The 15,876-nt window shown below is 48.9% G+C and overlaps 1 protein-coding gene and 1 long non-coding RNA gene across 4 annotated transcripts; one reads left to right on the top strand and one right to left on the bottom strand.

Moving 5' to 3' along the window:
* Window positions 1-3,243: 3,243 nt before the first annotated feature.
* On the bottom strand, window positions 3,244-8,597 carry LOC149917024 (uncharacterized). The gene is made up of 4 exons (XR_016468756.1): window positions 8,528-8,597; window positions 8,057-8,132; window positions 4,841-4,973; window positions 3,244-3,427 (listed from the first exon to the last, which is right to left on the bottom strand). It is a non-coding gene; the product is annotated as an uncharacterized LOC149917024 (long non-coding RNA).
* On the top strand, window positions 5,603-14,959 carry PLA2G12B (phospholipase A2 group XIIB). 3 transcript variants are annotated; one of them, XM_090144968.1, is made up of 4 exons: window positions 5,603-5,971; window positions 10,334-10,410; window positions 11,740-11,905; window positions 12,853-14,955. In XM_090144968.1, exons 1-4 carry the CDS (start codon window positions 5,740-5,742, stop codon window positions 12,969-12,971), a joined length of 594 nt encoding a protein of 197 aa, XP_090001094.1. In that variant the 5' UTR covers window positions 5,603-5,739; the 3' UTR covers window positions 12,972-14,955. The 3 variants fall into 3 exon arrangements, with proteins under 3 accessions (XP_090001094.1, XP_031458820.1, XP_090001095.1); XM_031602960.2 differs by having other exon boundaries at window positions 5,605-5,971; window positions 10,334-10,422; window positions 12,853-14,953; XM_090144969.1 differs by lacking the exon at window positions 10,334-10,410 and having other exon boundaries at window positions 5,807-5,971; window positions 12,853-14,959.
* Window positions 14,960-15,876: the final 917 nt, after the last annotated feature.

The raw sequence follows: 15,876 nt of genomic DNA, 5'->3' as shown, positions 1-15,876 counted from the left end.
TTTGTCCACATCAAAAGAAACAAATGCTGCTTTTATTCTTTCTTAGTAGTAAATACATCTGTTCCTTGGGCAGTGGGGATGGGAATGTTTCCGTCTTCATTAATAGAAGTAATTGTGCCTTAGGACACTGGAATTTCAAATTGGTTATGAGACTTCAGGTGATGAGGTAACGCAGTTGTCACAGAATGCTCTCCACCCCTGTCCTCCCAGTTCTCAAGTTCTGTGAGAAATAGATGGCCTATTTATAATCCTAGATCATTTTTAGATGCTTTTTCTTTTGCAGATGTTTTTGCTGCTGTGGGTGCTGCGTGCAGCCTGCAGCAGTGACATGCCTTTAGTTAGGGGATGCTGCTCACACAGGGCCAAGGCTCTGCCTGTTCTCCCTGCTCTGCTGTTGCTCACCTCACAGAGGCTGCTCCATCAGCTGGGGCTGGTGCTGGTGAGCAGGGAAGCACTGGAAAGGCGCCGTAGCAGAGGCTGTGGTGTTGCTCACTTTGCTGTTGCCAGTCCCATGAGTCAGGCTGGAGCTGTGCTGATCATCCCATGCGCACACACACACACACATACAGTCCCCAAGTCAGCAGTGCAGTAGAAGAACTAGCTCACAGTGACTTTCAAGACTGTGGTTTGTGATGAGCCTTCCTTAAGCTGAGATGACATTGAAACCTCTGAGGGAGATGTGGCAGCTGTTGGACTTCTGTTCTGCTCTTGAGATTCCTGTGGGAGGAATAACTGCTGTCCCTGCTTCCCGCCCAGCACAGAAGGAACTGAGCAGAGCGAGGAGGGACTGCAGCAGATTCCCTTTCCTTAGCCATCCTTCTTCAACAGCGGGATTTTTAGCTAAATGGCTGAGTATTCCACTAGCATGAGAACAAGAATTAAAGTGAGCTGCACCAGATTCTGCCTAAACAGTCTGATTTTCTGGATGATGATGGTTGTTACTGATGTAGGGGTCAAGCTGAAGTCTTTACCAAGGAAAAAAGTTCCAATTTTAGTTAATTGGGTTTTCTGCCTCTACAAGATCTTGAAAATTGAGCCAAAAGGTAGAAGAAACCAACAGTTAACATGTGGGAAATACCTCCAGAATACGGAGGATACAGTTTATGGTACTTGAGTTTGAAATACTGCATACTTTCAGAAGACGCTTTAAAACCTTTGCTGCAAAATGTCTTACTTTCTACTCAGCCTGTTAGCAGTGGGACCTCCATAACTTTACCCTTAGCCCGGCACCTTCCTGTATTGTGCTTGTGTTTTTGAAAGGTGCAAAACAAAGCCCCATCCAGTACTTAGCAAAAGGAGAAATCAGAAACACAGCTCCACCACTTCTGTACTGCTCACTTATTCAGAATTGCTGGTACAACAGAGCAGTATCTATCCGATAGAAATAGATACACACACACACAGAAATCAGAGTGATAAAAAGAATGCTAAATTGTAACAATTAAAAAAAAAAAAGAATACGTAACATCCTTACTTACCCAAGTTTTCACCTTTCTACATGGCGTCAGTACAGTCTTTTCCTAGCCATGGCATTCTCTTTTCCATCTTCTCCCTTTTCTTAAGCTCCAGGTGAAGGAGGCAATGGTGGCTAGAGGTGAGTTCTGCCCCTTCCCTGCAAGTAACAGACAACAATGTGGTGTTAGGAATCCTGTTTGGGGACATTCATTTTTTGCCAGTAGCTCAGAGGCATCTCTGAATGGTTTTAGATAAGCCAGCTCTGCACAGTAAACTAGCACAGAAAGAATCAGTTCATCACCACCATGCATGTGTTTGGAAAGCAGCATCTGGTTTTGCTATTAACAAAGCAGCTGTTTCTTTCTGAAGTGTGCAGAGGAATTACTTGACATGAAAATAATTCAAAGCTAAAATTTGTACAAGGTAGGAGAGAAATTCTGAATAAATGTGGCAGCAATTGTTCTAGTACTGTGACGGTGTAAGAGAATACTGGGGGCTCGCCCATGTTGGATGGAAAAATAGAGGGCTGAAGTGATGAGAAATCACCTTTTCATTGTATCAAGCAATTTTTCCACCATCTCTGGTCAAAACCAAAAGCTGAACAGTGAGCCCAGAAGAACCCGTGGAACATACAGGGCAGTTTGCTGAGCAGGTCCCTCCCTCAGCTGCTATCAGGTAGCTCCAGGGCTGACTTTTATTTTAAGAATGGTCTCTAAAGAGGCAGCATTTGGGGAGTACAAGTATTTTAGTGCAGGACTTCTTAAATCAGTGAACTACACAACGACTTGCAGTTCTTCAGAGAAAAAACAGTTTGTCTTTTGACAGTGGAAAATTTCACTTGGTTTAAAAGGAAGATCTCCCAAAACTCAATCTCAAGTCTGCTGAGGCACATCAGACTCAAACATCCCAGGTTATTGGTAGAGAAAGCGTAGGTTTTTCCTTTAAGCTGCAGATAATCCATACTTCATCCTCTTCCACTGCAGTAATGTTTGTACACCTTGTCCTAAGTGTGTGAGTGGTGATGCAGGTGGCAGTGTTCCTCTCTCTGCCTTATCCCTTCATTTCTCCAAGGGCTGTCGTGGATCAAGAGCGTGGCTCCTGTGTGAATCTAGTTTTGTATTAAAGATGATTGAAAACTGTTTGGCTCGCAGTGACTGAGAATTGAGAAACTGCCTTACTGTTACATTTTTTGTAATAAAAATTTTAATATAAAAAAATGGGCTTAAAATAAAAGCCACTGCCATTAGCAGTGAAAAATCCTCCACATCAAATTTGTCATATGTGGCTGTCTTAAATCTGATCACACAGACTTCTATCACAGTATGTGTTTCGTGGAAACAGCTCATTCGCTTCACTTCATGATCCAGGCAGACAGGTGTGGAAGGATGCTCATATCACTAGTTCCTTTAAAGCATGTCCTCAGACTCGAGCTTTGTGTCTTGCCTGGAAACATAAGGCTCTAATGGACTGCAGAAGAGGATGGCAGCTAATGCTAGGCTGGAAGCATGCGTGCAAGAGCTCTGAGGGAGGAGCATGGCTCAGCCCTTGGTCTCTTTTTTCAGTAGCTGCTGTGGGATGTAACAGCAGCTGTTAAAGTAATTGCACTCCTGGCTCAGTACTCAAAACCAGCCCTGCAAAGGGTCTGCTGCTAGAGGAGCCTTTTGTCAGGGAGAGTAAATACCTGCATTTCCTGACAGGAAGTCAATTATCCAGTTCTGAACAATTCTGGGGAAGGGAGAACACATCAGACTGTCATAGAATCATTAAGGTTGGAAAAGACCTCTAAGATCATCTAGTCCAACCATCCACCTACCACCAGCATGCCAGGAGACAGCACTGACACGTAGGATGCTCAGGCTGATCGCTTCCATACTGGGACTTTTCCTGCAGTTCATACTCCTCAGCTGTCCCTGTGTTTCTCTAAAAACAGTGGAGCTTTGGAGCTTGCACTTAATTTGCAGTCATCAGGAACCTGGGGAAAATCAATGAGTAAATAACTAAAACGTAGCAAGGGCTGGTAACAAGCCCTTCTGCGGAGTGGAGCCTTGTGCTGCTGACAGAACCCTTGGCTGAAACCCGGGGACTGCCCTCGCTTCTTTATGCAGCCCAAGGACTGAGGTGTTGCCCTACCCCTGCCCAGTGCTGGCAGCATGGCCATGATGGGGCGACACCACCCACCCAGCAGGGGTGCTGGGACAGGGGCAGAGCCTACCACCCATCCTGCAGGCTGGAACTCAGGGCTGCCCCTCGAGGGACGCAGGTGTTTCATCATGCAGCTGCATGGATAACCAATGACTCATCTGGCTCCCAAGTCAGGCTTTGACCCAGCCACCATTAAAGCACGAACTTTAACCACGGGCTGACAGCTCCCCTGCCTCAAGCTGTGCTTCAACACCTCACCCCCAAAGGGTGCAGTCCCCCCATGCTTCATCACAACCCCAGCAGAGCACTAAGGGAAGGCCCTGGCCAAGCCCACCCACGGGCCCTTGCCCACTCAGCGCTCCCCACCACCAAGCTGCAGCACCGCCAGCACTGACTGTGCCATTAGGAGCAGTGACTCATCCCCGCCCCGGGCTGCTCTATATTTGAGCATTACAATGTTAGAAATGAATGCATGGCGTTTGGAGCTGCTCATCCTGAGGTCAGGACGAGGTTCAGAACCCAGCTGTCGGAGTTCACCACCACCCAGACCTCCCTCATGTGGAGAGAGAAGCTGGCAGAGACAGGGGGCATCTGCAGCCACGTTTGGAGGAGGGAGGGAAGGCGGCTCACCCCATGCAGGGCAGAGCGACCGCCACGTTCTGGAGCAGCAGCTCAGGGCTGCTTTTTCATTCACAGGCCTTTGCTTCGGCGCAAGCAACAAACCAGCAGGGAAGCTTCTTTCCCTGACCCTGCACACTGCCAGCTGCTCCCCAGCCCTGTCCAACTTTCCTAAAAGATCCTGATTGATTTTGCAAGTGGCGCTGGCTTCACGCCCGCTGCCCAGAGCCTCCAGCCTGCACGTCCTGCACAGCACAGTGCACACAGCTCACGCACCAGGCGCTGCATTGTGCATCCCTTGCCGCCCTGCCAGCGTTCTTCCCTTGCTTGTCTGCACTGGGTGGCTCATGGATCACCTCAGGGACTATGAGGTGACAAAGCTGTGCACCAGGCACAGCCACCTGGATGGCTTTACTGGGGCTGCCTAACAACAAATCCCAGCAACAGCTGCCCATTTCCTGCACAACCACCACGTCCCCAGCACAGCCTGAGCAGAGGACAGGCCTGGGTCTCCTGCACTGCCTGCCCGAGTGCCTGGGAACGGGCCCCAGAAGGCAGCAGCTGGCTCCAGCTCTGCACTGCTCAGAAAGGGACAGGACAGCTGCCTGCTCTTCCCTCCACTGACCTGTACTGGCAGCCCAGACACAGCGATGGTCACTCCTTATCCCGTAGCTGGAGCACAGGGCAGGAAAAGGCCTGGGCAGGGTGCTGGAGGGCTCTGGCGCTTGGGCAGTAAACATGACATGGGGCCGAGCCTCCTGAAAAACAACATGTCAGGATTTGCACTTACATTTGCTATACATCTGAAAAGCCAACAGCCTGGCTCCCCTTCACTCCAGACAGCCTCTGGCAGTGCAGTGCTGGAAAAGAAGTGGCCACTGGAGCAGTTGCTGGTGCCTGCAGTGCAGAACAGTCTGCAGAGAGGCTGTGTCTGAGCAGGACACATCCAGAGCTTCCCAAGCGGAGCCATTTCTCTTCTCTTTATCAGTGGTTTGCACTGTCTGTTGCTGTTGGTTTGTTCGGTTGTTTTCTTTTAATGAGTAACTTCGAACTCCCCCATGGCCACATGTGCCCCACAGGCCCCAGCATTCGGGATCAGCATGGGAGTAGTATTGTGGTGCAGGGAAGGTTGGAGGCAGACACTCCCCACCCCGCAGGCAGCAGCAGGGCATGGTGGGCAACGAAAGGCTTCCTCGTAGACAAGCAGCCCCTGCTCAGCCTCCAGGAAAGGCCTTTTTGGGGGACCCTGGCACAGCAGCCAATCCCCTGGTGCTGTGATAACTGAGCTGGTTCCAGTGGGATTGTGCAAATGCAAACCTGGTATTCCTCTATAAGTCCAAACCCCGTGGTGCACTTTGCACTCTGATTGCTGTGACCTCATCCCGGTCCCTCAGCAGTGTTTAAAGTCCGGGGCAGCAGGGTGCTCACCTCCTCCCACGCACGCAGCTCGCTCCCACTGCTCCCTGCCCACACATCCACACGTCGACGTGCACGAGGGCGCGGGGCCCGCGGCCGGGCTGCAGGATGCGGCTGCTCCTGGAGGCAGCGATTCTGTGCCTGACCCTGTGCCTGGGGCACGGCACGGAGGAAACCACGCAGGAGAACACCGCCCAAACCTCCTACACAGAATCCTACTTTCCAGAGTGGGGTATCGGGGCCATCCGGGACAGCTTCGAGACAGTTAACAGCTACTTTGACTCCTTCTTGGAACTGCTCGGGGGGAAAAATGGTGTTTGCCAATACAGGTGTCGATACGGTAAGTGAGGGGTGTGCCACACTGGGGACATGGGGCAGAGCACAGTGTCAGGGGCTGGGGACAGCTTCAATTGCTCTAATAGGCATTGCATTGTCCGTCTGTTCTGCACAGGAGCCCTTGGGGTGGGCAGGAAGGCCATCAGCAAAGTCAGCCTGGCTACACATTGCACACATTGCTCTATGCCAGTGGCAGATATGTTCTACTACTTTCCTAATCTGATGCTCATGGAACCCTCAGAGACACACTGCTACCTCATGTCCCCATACAGTCCTTCTCTCCCTGCTCCTTCATTCCCTGACACTCACACAGCTCTCCTTCCCTGAGACCACAGCCTCTTGAACCCGTAACCAAACCCCTGCCCTGCTCAGCACAGACGGGTCACGGCATGAGTCATGGCTGCGCTGCTGGTTCCAGCACAGGGAACCCTCACCCCCTCATCCCTCTAAATGAGAGCAGCCTGCTCTGCACCAGGCACAACAGAACGAGAGGATGTAGGAAGAGTATGCAAGCAGCCAGGCTGCCAGCTACCAGGCCTGCTAGGGAGGAAGAGCAGCCCTGACGCAGGAGGGATTGGTGGTGCCACTGGTAGCTGTAATCTCAGCAACCTTCGGAGTGGGTTATTCAGCAGCTGCAGGTTGGCTAATAGAAAGGGTTGGAGGAGGGGAGATAACAGGAAAGTAAACGGGACCCATGTCACCATGGAGGAACCTTTAGTACTCAAGGCGGAACGAGGCAGTGCTGCTCGCCTTGGACTTTGAGAGATTTACCAAAAAGGAAGAGTTTGATTTGTTGTGGGGGCAGACAAAGAAGGTGGCAGATCAGGGACAACAGGCAAAGGCAGCCTGGAGGTGTGCAGGTGACAGAGCCACGGGGCTGTGGCACCTCCCTGGGGTGGACACAGAGCACTGGATGGGCCCAGGCAGCAGTAGCCATCAGCAGGATACCAACCAACTTCATAGAGTCATGAAATCATTCAGGTTGAAAGAGCCCTCTCAACTCACTCAGCACACCCCCACCTGCCCACGTTCCTCAGTGCCTCATCTCTGTGGCTCTGGGATACCTCCAAGGATGGTGACCCCACCAGCCCCCTGAGCACCCTGTTCCAATGCACTCCCACTCTATGGGATAAGTTTTTCTTAACATCCAACTTGCCATTTGGGAACTGCATCCTGCTGCCAGCTTCCTGTGTCTGTCCTGGGAGAAAGCCCAGCCCTCTGTTTCCTGCCCGTCCAGAGATGCCCACCAGCCACTTTCCTCCCAGTTTCATCCCACATCCCTAGTGACTGCCTGAGCAAGGTGCCTGTGAGCACTGAGATGTTTCCATTCCTTCTTGCCTTGAGCACTCCAGTTTACAGACATGGCCTCTATGCTTTGGAGAGATCCTCCTAGCTCAGTTTCTGTCCACACACTTCTTCTAGGAAGTGGGCTGCACACTGTGTTCCCTAGCCCAATGGAAACATCTCCTCAGTCCACAGTGGGGAGGGCATTGGGAGGAAATACAGATGCTATAGTGTGCTGAGGCCAAGGAAGGGAGGATGGGTGATAAAGCTCGCTTCAGGGAGGCTCATGACTCACCACTGTAAAGTTCCAGAGAAGTCATTGCTCTCAGGCCATGGCTTTCCCTGTCCCAGCCCCACTACCCCCATCCTGTGCAAAGGCCTGCCTGTTCCTCTGGAACATCCTGCTTCGTATCAGAGAAACACTTTACCTTGAAAGGAAAACAACAAGCACTTCTTTAGCACTGTTTTTGTCCTCTCCTGAACAACTATTAAGCACTGGCAGATGGAGCAATTCTCAAACACTGCTCACATGCTTCCATGGGTCCTTCTGGCCCCCCCAGGACTACTTGCCCGTGCTGGACTCTAGCTCAAGCAGTCAGAGGGGATGCAGGGTGGATCCCAAACCAGAGAGACTAAATGCCTGTGCCTTGAAGAAAGAATGCCAACCAGTATTGCCTTGCTGCTGAATCAGGGCCTGACTGCTCTTTCCCCAGCCAAGGAACAAAATTGATGCATTCGACTCTTTCATTTCAGACAAGGGATACTGATAATTGCTTATTTTGCCATGATAAAGGTCAGGACTCACCTGTAATTGACACATCCATCTTCAGCCGAGCACAAAGCACTGGCTGTTCTGGCTGCTAGATTGGATTTATCAGCACCTGGTGAGGTCAGAAAACAAACAACATGACAGATTACTCCCTTAAATCAGGAAATTTTGCTTATACAAGTATTTGCTGGAAAATATCTCCCCCTTACTGTGAAACCTCTCTAAGCATCCTGGGGGGAACAGTGTCCTGAACAGGGAGTAAATCCCTGCATATCTTCTCCCAGCTGTCTAGGCAGGCAGGACGACTTGGAAGGTCACAGTGTGGGACCCCAGGACCATCTATTCACCCAGAAAATTATTCCCTTCCCCTGCCCCACTGTACCAGCACTGCAGTGCCTGAGATCTCCTGCATGGGCCAGAGATCTCCTCTAGCCAGCTGGCTGTTCTCCAGTCCCTTGGTACAGCTACGGCAGCCTGGAGATATTAAAATGCATCAGGGAAACTCACTTTCCATTAGCAGCTCAACCTCAGTTCTCTGTGATGCCAATGAGGCCGTGCCCTGAAATATATCCTCTACAGAAGAAGCTTTCTCAGCTGGGCTGTGTGGCAAGTGATGAAATACAGCTGGCAGGACTCACCTCGTCCCCTCCCCGTCACAGACGTGCCTATAGGAGAGGCAAGCATAAGTGATATCAATCACAGAGTTGCTGTGTGTAGAATGAGGATCACTTGTAAATGGTGCCTTGCTTTTGTTTTTGTTTTCCTGAGCTACAAAACAAGCTGTGGGACAAAGGTTAAGCGTGGTGTCTTGGACTTTATCTAGCTGAGAAGGAGTTCAGAAAGGTGCACTTGACAAATGATTAAGCTCAATTTGTCAGAGAGGAGGAGGTGGCTTTCCTACACAGGCTCATCTTGAGCACTTGTGTTGATTCCACAGTACTCACCAGATTTTTTCACTTCAGCCACCTGTGTAAGACATCACAATAGCTGCAGCTTAAGCTTATTGAAGATTTTCTCTGGAAACAGTTATTTCCATATCCAAAAATAGCCCCACTCCTGCTCTGCCTTCTTACCCCATAACTGACAGTGTGCTGCAGGACCATAACTTACTGCCAATATTACAAGCAAGTCATTAAAATTTGTTCTCATCCTGCAAAATCCACCTTGAACTGTGAACTTGCCTCTGCTTCCTTCCTCAGCTTGGGTTGAACTCTGAGTCCCAGCTCTTGGTCCCTTCCAAAACTGTACTTGGGCTGTGAAATGCATCCAGGGAGCAGTCCTCCTCTCACTGTACTGCCTGCGAGTTTTGAGTTATAAGATTCAGCCCATCTATAGACACAATCACTTCTCTCTGTAGCATAACCACCAAAATAGTGTAATGTGTTTCAAACTCAGAAATTACCTTGTGCCAGCACATACCTCAATGGACTTAAGTTATGTGCTGGTGCAAAGGCAATCTTGTAATGGCAGTGTGCTGTGACCAGCTGATTGATGTTCTTTCACTACTCTTAATTCAGTTCTACCTGCTCAGAACAACAATGCTTTCTGCACTAGAAAACTATCTGGAGCAGGAACCAGATATGGCCTATTTGAAGGGGACAAAACTGGGACACAATAGCACTGAGAAATACTTCCCCACTCAAATGCCACTGCCTGCTGAGAATGCCAGCAGGAGAGCTTTATCTCAGCCTGCAGACAGCTAAATCCCTGAAGCCTACTGCATTTGTGTAGGGCTGGAGAAAGCTGCCTATTGACATCCCACAGCCAGACAATGTTTTGGTTTGCTATTTGTCGCAAGCCTGTTGTTTAAACAAAACCACTCAGGCAGTTTTTAATTTAGAAGGTGCTGGGAGTGCTCCCACATATGACCTTCTAAAGCATTCTGCTGTGAGGCCTTTCCAAGAACACAACAGACTTACGGCTGTATTAATGGCAGGTAATTCAGGTACCGCGGAAGAAAAAAAAGGGAAAAGTATCTGAAATGGTTATCAGTGCTGACAAGAAGAAAACAGAGGAAATGGAGCTTAAAAGAACAGCACATCACCAAACACAGGGTCCAAGATCAGCCAGGAATGGCTCTGCATTGATCCGTAGCTCCCTGACCCCAAGGACACTGGGGATGGAGAGGAGTATTCTGGAGGAATGAAGAATGCAGCTGGATAGCTCCAGCTGCAGCACGGAGGTTCTGCTCAGCAAAACCCTACGCTGTGAAGAGGGACTCACCCATGGCTAAGAGCTGGGGAGAGTCCCAGAGCTCTTTGATACAGCCCTTGGAAAGATCAGTGTTCTTCACATTTTTCCTTTCTTCCTCAGGGAAGGCTCCGATGCCACGACCTCACTACAAGCCCCAAGAACCAAATGGCTGCAGCTCCTATTTTCTGGGGCTCAAGGTACCCCAAAGTGTATGTACTGCTCCTAACTAATGAAATTCTCTACTCACAGCTAACCATCTCTAAGCAGCTAATGATGTGGGGGAGGGACAATACTTAGCTGCATGCTGCCAGTGTGATGCTTCTCCTCCCAGCTCTGGAGAAGGGAGTACCAGTAGGTTGTGCTGGGGACAAGCTGTCTGCCAGGACTGCCAGGAGACAAGGCTGGCTGCTGAGAACAGGCAAGGAGAAGGTGTCAGCCCAAGCATAGCCTCTTTTATTGTCAGTCACGGAAGCACTAAACCTCAGCTATTAATGGAAGAGAAGCAGGAATCATGTAGGCAGAAGTTAGGCTTATGAAGGCCTGACCTGTTGCTCTGTAGGTACTGAAAAATTCCTGAGCAGATTAGCACTAGAAGAAGAAAAGGGCTGGCTAAGCAGAGCATCAGTGAGGAAAGAAAAAAAAAAAAAAAAGGAAAAAAGTGATATTATCAATTCTCTGCCTTTAGGACAGAAAACACCCAACACTGGGCAGCTCAGGGCCTATGCTAATTGTGCATTAACATAATGCACAAACAGCAATGGCTGAATGTATGATCCTCGCCTGGCCCTTTGTCCCTCCCATGCCTTTTGCCTCTCTTGAGCACTGAAATAAACCTGTAGGCTTTAATACTGCACCTTCTCACCATTTTAAAGGCAATTAATGAAATAATACTGGAATCACCTGGAAGAGCTCTCCCAGAAGGCTCTTAGAGCAGGAATTACTATTCAACCAGTGCATTACTGCTGCCCATGAAGCAGCAATTAGACAGATTCCTGCTCTGAAAAACCTTCCCTTTAAAGCCCATTTTTCAAGTTAGATTAGTTTCTTAAACCACATTTCATTGCAAATCTTGTGGGCATTTCTGTGGTACCACTTCCTTATGCAGGCAATCATGAGCACGGAGCGCAATGAAGAAAAAACACATCTCCTAAATAAATATTGCATGAGGAAGGCTGAAAAGAGGAAGAATTTCTAACCAGCTAATAAGTCCCATCCCTCTAGGAGACAGACTTGCCCCACCAACCCACAGTTATTAGCTAAGCTGCACCTTTCCTCCAAGTGAGCTGTATTTGTCCTTGGTCCCATAAACACATCTGTAAGAAGCAAGGCATTGATAACCCTTATAGATGATTTACTAGGCCAAGAAACAGGCTGTGCAAAAAGAAGGAAAGAGAAATGGAGACTGCTGTATCTCTGGTCTGGAGGCACAGAGCCAGTCGGGCACTGTAAATTCTCAGCCACTTGTGGCTGTGTGATTTTGAGGCGAGGAAGCAGCCAAGAGGTGCTCCTTTTCTTTCTTTTCCCAGCTAGATTTGGGTATCCCTGCCATGACCAAGTGCTGCAACCAGCTGGACGTTTGTTATGACACCTGTGGGGCCAACAAATACCGCTGCGATGCCAAGTTCCGCTGGTGCCTCCATTCCATCTGCTCTGATCTCAAGCGCAGCCTTGGCTTTGTCTCCAAGGTGGAAGGTAGGCTCCCCAGCTCACATCTCCCAAGCAGAGAACAACTGGTGGCAGGGAAGGGAGGGTGTGCACAGGGAGACACCTCTTTGCCAAAGTAGAAACCTGCAGGAGGGAGCAGGGTGTCTGCCCAGTAGTGTCAAAGATGGGTCAGAGCTGAGGGAGAACACAAGCTCCTGCACCAGGGATGGAGATCTGAAGTTATTTAACATCTGGACATGCTAGGAAAGATGTGTGGAAAGGAGAAAAAGGAAACCAAAAACCCCTAGAAGCAATTCTTTTAATCCTTGGATGCCCTCCCTGAGAGTTCAGAAGCCTCCATGGAAGACCAAAAAGTCTTCCAGAGCCTGCAAGCCACACGCTCAAACCTGTACATGGCCAAGGGCCAATGAGTTGGAGAACCAGGAACTGGCTCTGGTTCACAGATAAGATATGACAATGGCACTATAGATAGCACCACTGAGCCACAACCTTAAAAGACCTTATATTAACCTGTTGATCTGACAAGGGCTGTTTTAGGGGAAAGAAAGGGGCTAGCAGTCAGGCACACTGTTGCAGGCACAACATGCTGGCACTGTACCTTCCAAATACCTGCAAAGATTAGTTCACAGTGGCTATAAACAGCTGTAAGGAAAGGCAGCTGGGAGAAACAGTGCTGCCAATGTCCAGTAGGAAATCTGCTGGTACACAGCGCTAGTTGCAGTGCTGCAAGTGATCCGCCAAGCAGAAAAGCCTGAGAGATGTGGCTCGCAGGGAGGGAAGTTGGTGCCACACTAGGAAGAGTCCCCAGTTTTGCTGAAGGTAACTTCTGGATTTGTACAAATACAATACCCAAAGAGAAACAGTAAACAGTCCATGCTCCCAACTGCAATACCACAGGACTCAGCGCAGGGCTCAGCCTGCCAACGTCCTGCAGAGCCCACTCCTGATGTGCCTGACCTCTTCCTTCCCCACAGCCTGCGAGTCCGTCGCAGACACAGTGTTCAATGCAGTCTGGACCCTGGGCTGCCGGCCCTTCATGAACAGCCAGCGGAGCGCCTGCATTTGCAGTGAGGAAGAGCGAGATGAGCTATGAAGCAGAACAGATCCTCCTGGCCTCCACGAGCCACTGCCATCGCTCCCTCTCACACACGGCACTTCATCTCAGTGACTTCCAGCAGCCCTCTGGCCACACACGAGACACGGGGACCTTGGCCAAGCAACACGCATCGGCTGCAGCTTTGGGACAGAAGACTGCAAAAGGGGAGGCGGCCTGTGCAGTAGGGCAGAGATGCCTGCTGTCCTCCGCAGCTGCAGTTACACTGCCCTATCCCTTTCCAGCTCTATCAGAATGATCTGATGCCAATTTTCTCTGCAGACTGATCTGGAAAGGCAAGCAGGATACAGTGCTGGTTATAAACAAGGGGCTTTACTTGTTTGTTTGCCACTCTGCTAGCTTCCCCTGCCCCTTAACTTTCTCATTTGCAGTGCAAGGCATTAGGCTTCTGCAGCCTCTGACAATCTCAGCCTGTCGCCACACTATTTACGTTTTTCCATCTCTGGAGACTGAAGGAGAGGAGTGATTTGCTCTAAGTGTGATGCTCACACACACCCCTCACATTTTCTATTCTATCATTACACACTCTGACTACCCTGCTTATTTAATACTTGATGAAACAATGTAAAACACCCAGGGGTTTGGTAACGTGAGGCAGACTCGGCATGTTTGTGATACTGGTGCACTTCGTACATGGGCAGAAGAGGACCAAAGCCCATCCCATCTCAGATGTGCAGAGCACTAATCCACAGCTACTCTTACACACCTACAGCACTCTCACACATTCTCAGGAGAGGAAGCTGCTTTTATTTTTCAGCGACATCCAGACTGTATCTGTTTAATTATTTTCTTCCTGTATCTTCTAGCAAGCTTTTCCTTCTGGATCTCTGTTAACACTAAATGGCTGAGTACTCATCTCCATCTTTCACACAAAGGACACACAAGGCTCACAGTTGCCTTGGATAAGATTTTCCAAGCCCTGGAGGCTTATCTGTCAGATGGCAGGGCTTACTTGCTATCTTGGTGGGGGCAGAGACACTGCCAGCTGAGAGCGATCAGTCGTCTCAGAAGGCATTCTTTAAAACATGGTTAATACTTCCATCTGCTACTGGGAGCTTTTATTGTGTGTAAAATGAGAATTTAAGGTGGTATGCAGAATTTCATCAACATATAACGTTTGCAGACATTTTTCAACTGTGTTTCTTGCTGAAAGGAATTTGCTATTGGGTGTGCATGCCATGACACAAAAATTCTTCAGTTTCCTGCAAACATATTTATGGCTATGTACTTCCAGATGTCACAGGAAAGTTAAGGCTACAGAAGGTAATATAACAAGAATAGAAAGAGTCTGTTCTCATTACCTTTCTTCTAGTTTGTGTTTAAATGGGTGTGTAGAGCTATAAATTATTTAAGCCCTGTATTCCTATTCTTGCTAGTCATCTTTGCTTCATAGTGAACAGTAATGAGAATCATCTGGCCCCAAATAGCCTGCAACAACAAAAGTCCAAGGTACAAAAACAGGGAATTGGAAGTGATAGTACAAGGTGCACTGAGATGTCTTCCAGAGAGGAGGACCTTCATTTATAGTTGCAATGTCAGTTGCAACGACATCCTTTCCTGGCTGTGCTAATGCCAGTGGAGAGCGAATACTGCACTGCCAGGTTTCACTGCAGCATTTGTCTATCAGAGCATGAGGCTGGACACATTAATTTGCCATCTAAAAAACACTTTTTTTTTTGGCTAGGGACGGGAAGGAAATATTTCTCATTCCAAACACTTCCCAAACGTTGCATTTCATTGGTGAAATCATGCCTGTTGCCAGTTCTAAATGTTAGCACACTTATGATTAAATAACACAATTTAAAAAATATATCTTGTCTAAGCTCAGTAGCCCGATAACAGATTAAAGCCAGGGCAAGCAACTGATGACAGATAATGACATACACTGGAGGATTCCAAGGGTTCTGAACAGAATCTCTGTCCACACACTGACACTTTGGAGACACCCCTAACATAAATAATTCTTCCATGCTTTCAAACTGCTATTCATACCAAAACAACTCAGACTGCTGCTGGTGAGGCAGTACTGAAGCAGCACATTTTTCACTACAAAGGTAAGCTGTGAGAATATGAAAAAAGCCATGAGCAGCTCAACAGGAAAACTCAAAACTTCAAGTAGCGGCAGTGACTCAAGGACAGCAATGATGCATGAACTATAGTAAAGTGTCTGCAGCTGAACAAATAATGGCTCCATGCTGCTCCTGCTCCTCAGCAGTGTGCAGCCACTGGAACATGGGACTCTGCAGCTCAGTACCCAAAGCTTGGGTCATCTTTGTTTCTATTCTGAACAGGACAAAGATAATATGCTTACCTGGAGGCTTCCTGTTGGCTTCGTGCTTTGGCAGGATTACTTCAGCTCCTACAGATGTTTGAGCTGGTAGGTCAGCGTGCTCTCTTCCAGCAGCAGTGCCTCCAAACAGCAATCTCTGCGTCTCCACAGAGGACACAAACACAGCCTGGGACGGCAGGTACCGGGTGGCTCTTCCTGAACATCTACCATTCTGATTTTCATTTCATATGATAATGCAGTGACACCAGCCAGAATGCCAACCAAATGTGGCAGGCAGCACTGACACTGCTTGGACTTGGAACCACACTCAGCAGTGCCCAGGGGCCCTCAGGAGCATTGGTGTGGTGCCTTCCACACGCTGAGTGCCTGCTTCTGCAGTGTGGCTGTTTCTGCTCCGTGGCATGGGTGATTAAATTAAATAGAAGAACAAATCCCTTGGCTCTTATGTGAGTTTGGCCTTTGATTTCACGTCTGAGGTGTAAAGCTGACAAAGACGACAGATGGAAGCAGAATGTAAACCGGGGAGAGAGAAAACTTTGAGAAATGATTTAGTTCTCTGCCTAGAAGCCATTCCCTCTCTGCTGGAGGAGAGAT

Source organism: Phasianus colchicus, chromosome 8, assembly GCF_987193195.1.
Source record: "Phasianus colchicus chromosome 8, bPhaCol1.hap1.1, whole genome shotgun sequence".
Taxonomy (NCBI): Eukaryota; Metazoa; Chordata; class Aves; order Galliformes; family Phasianidae; genus Phasianus; species Phasianus colchicus.
The sequence above is the reverse complement of the archived record's forward strand: the minus strand, read 5'-3'. Positions and strand labels throughout refer to the sequence as shown.

What these genes read in the sequence shown, in the direction of transcription:
- PLA2G12B (XM_031602960.2), top strand. Translation starts at nt 5,740, where the DNA reads ATGCGGCTGCTCCTGGAGGCAGCGATTCTGTGCCTGACCCTGTGCCTG. An exon ending in CCAATACAGGTGTCGATACG is followed by an intron (nt 5,972 to 10,333) that starts GTAAGTGAGGGG and finishes TTTCTTCCTCAG; the next exon opens with GGAAGGCTCCGATGCCACGA. An exon ending in CTTTGTCTCCAAGGTGGAAG is followed by an intron (nt 11,906 to 12,852) that starts GTAGGCTCCCCA and finishes CCTTCCCCACAG; the next exon opens with CCTGCGAGTCCGTCGCAGAC.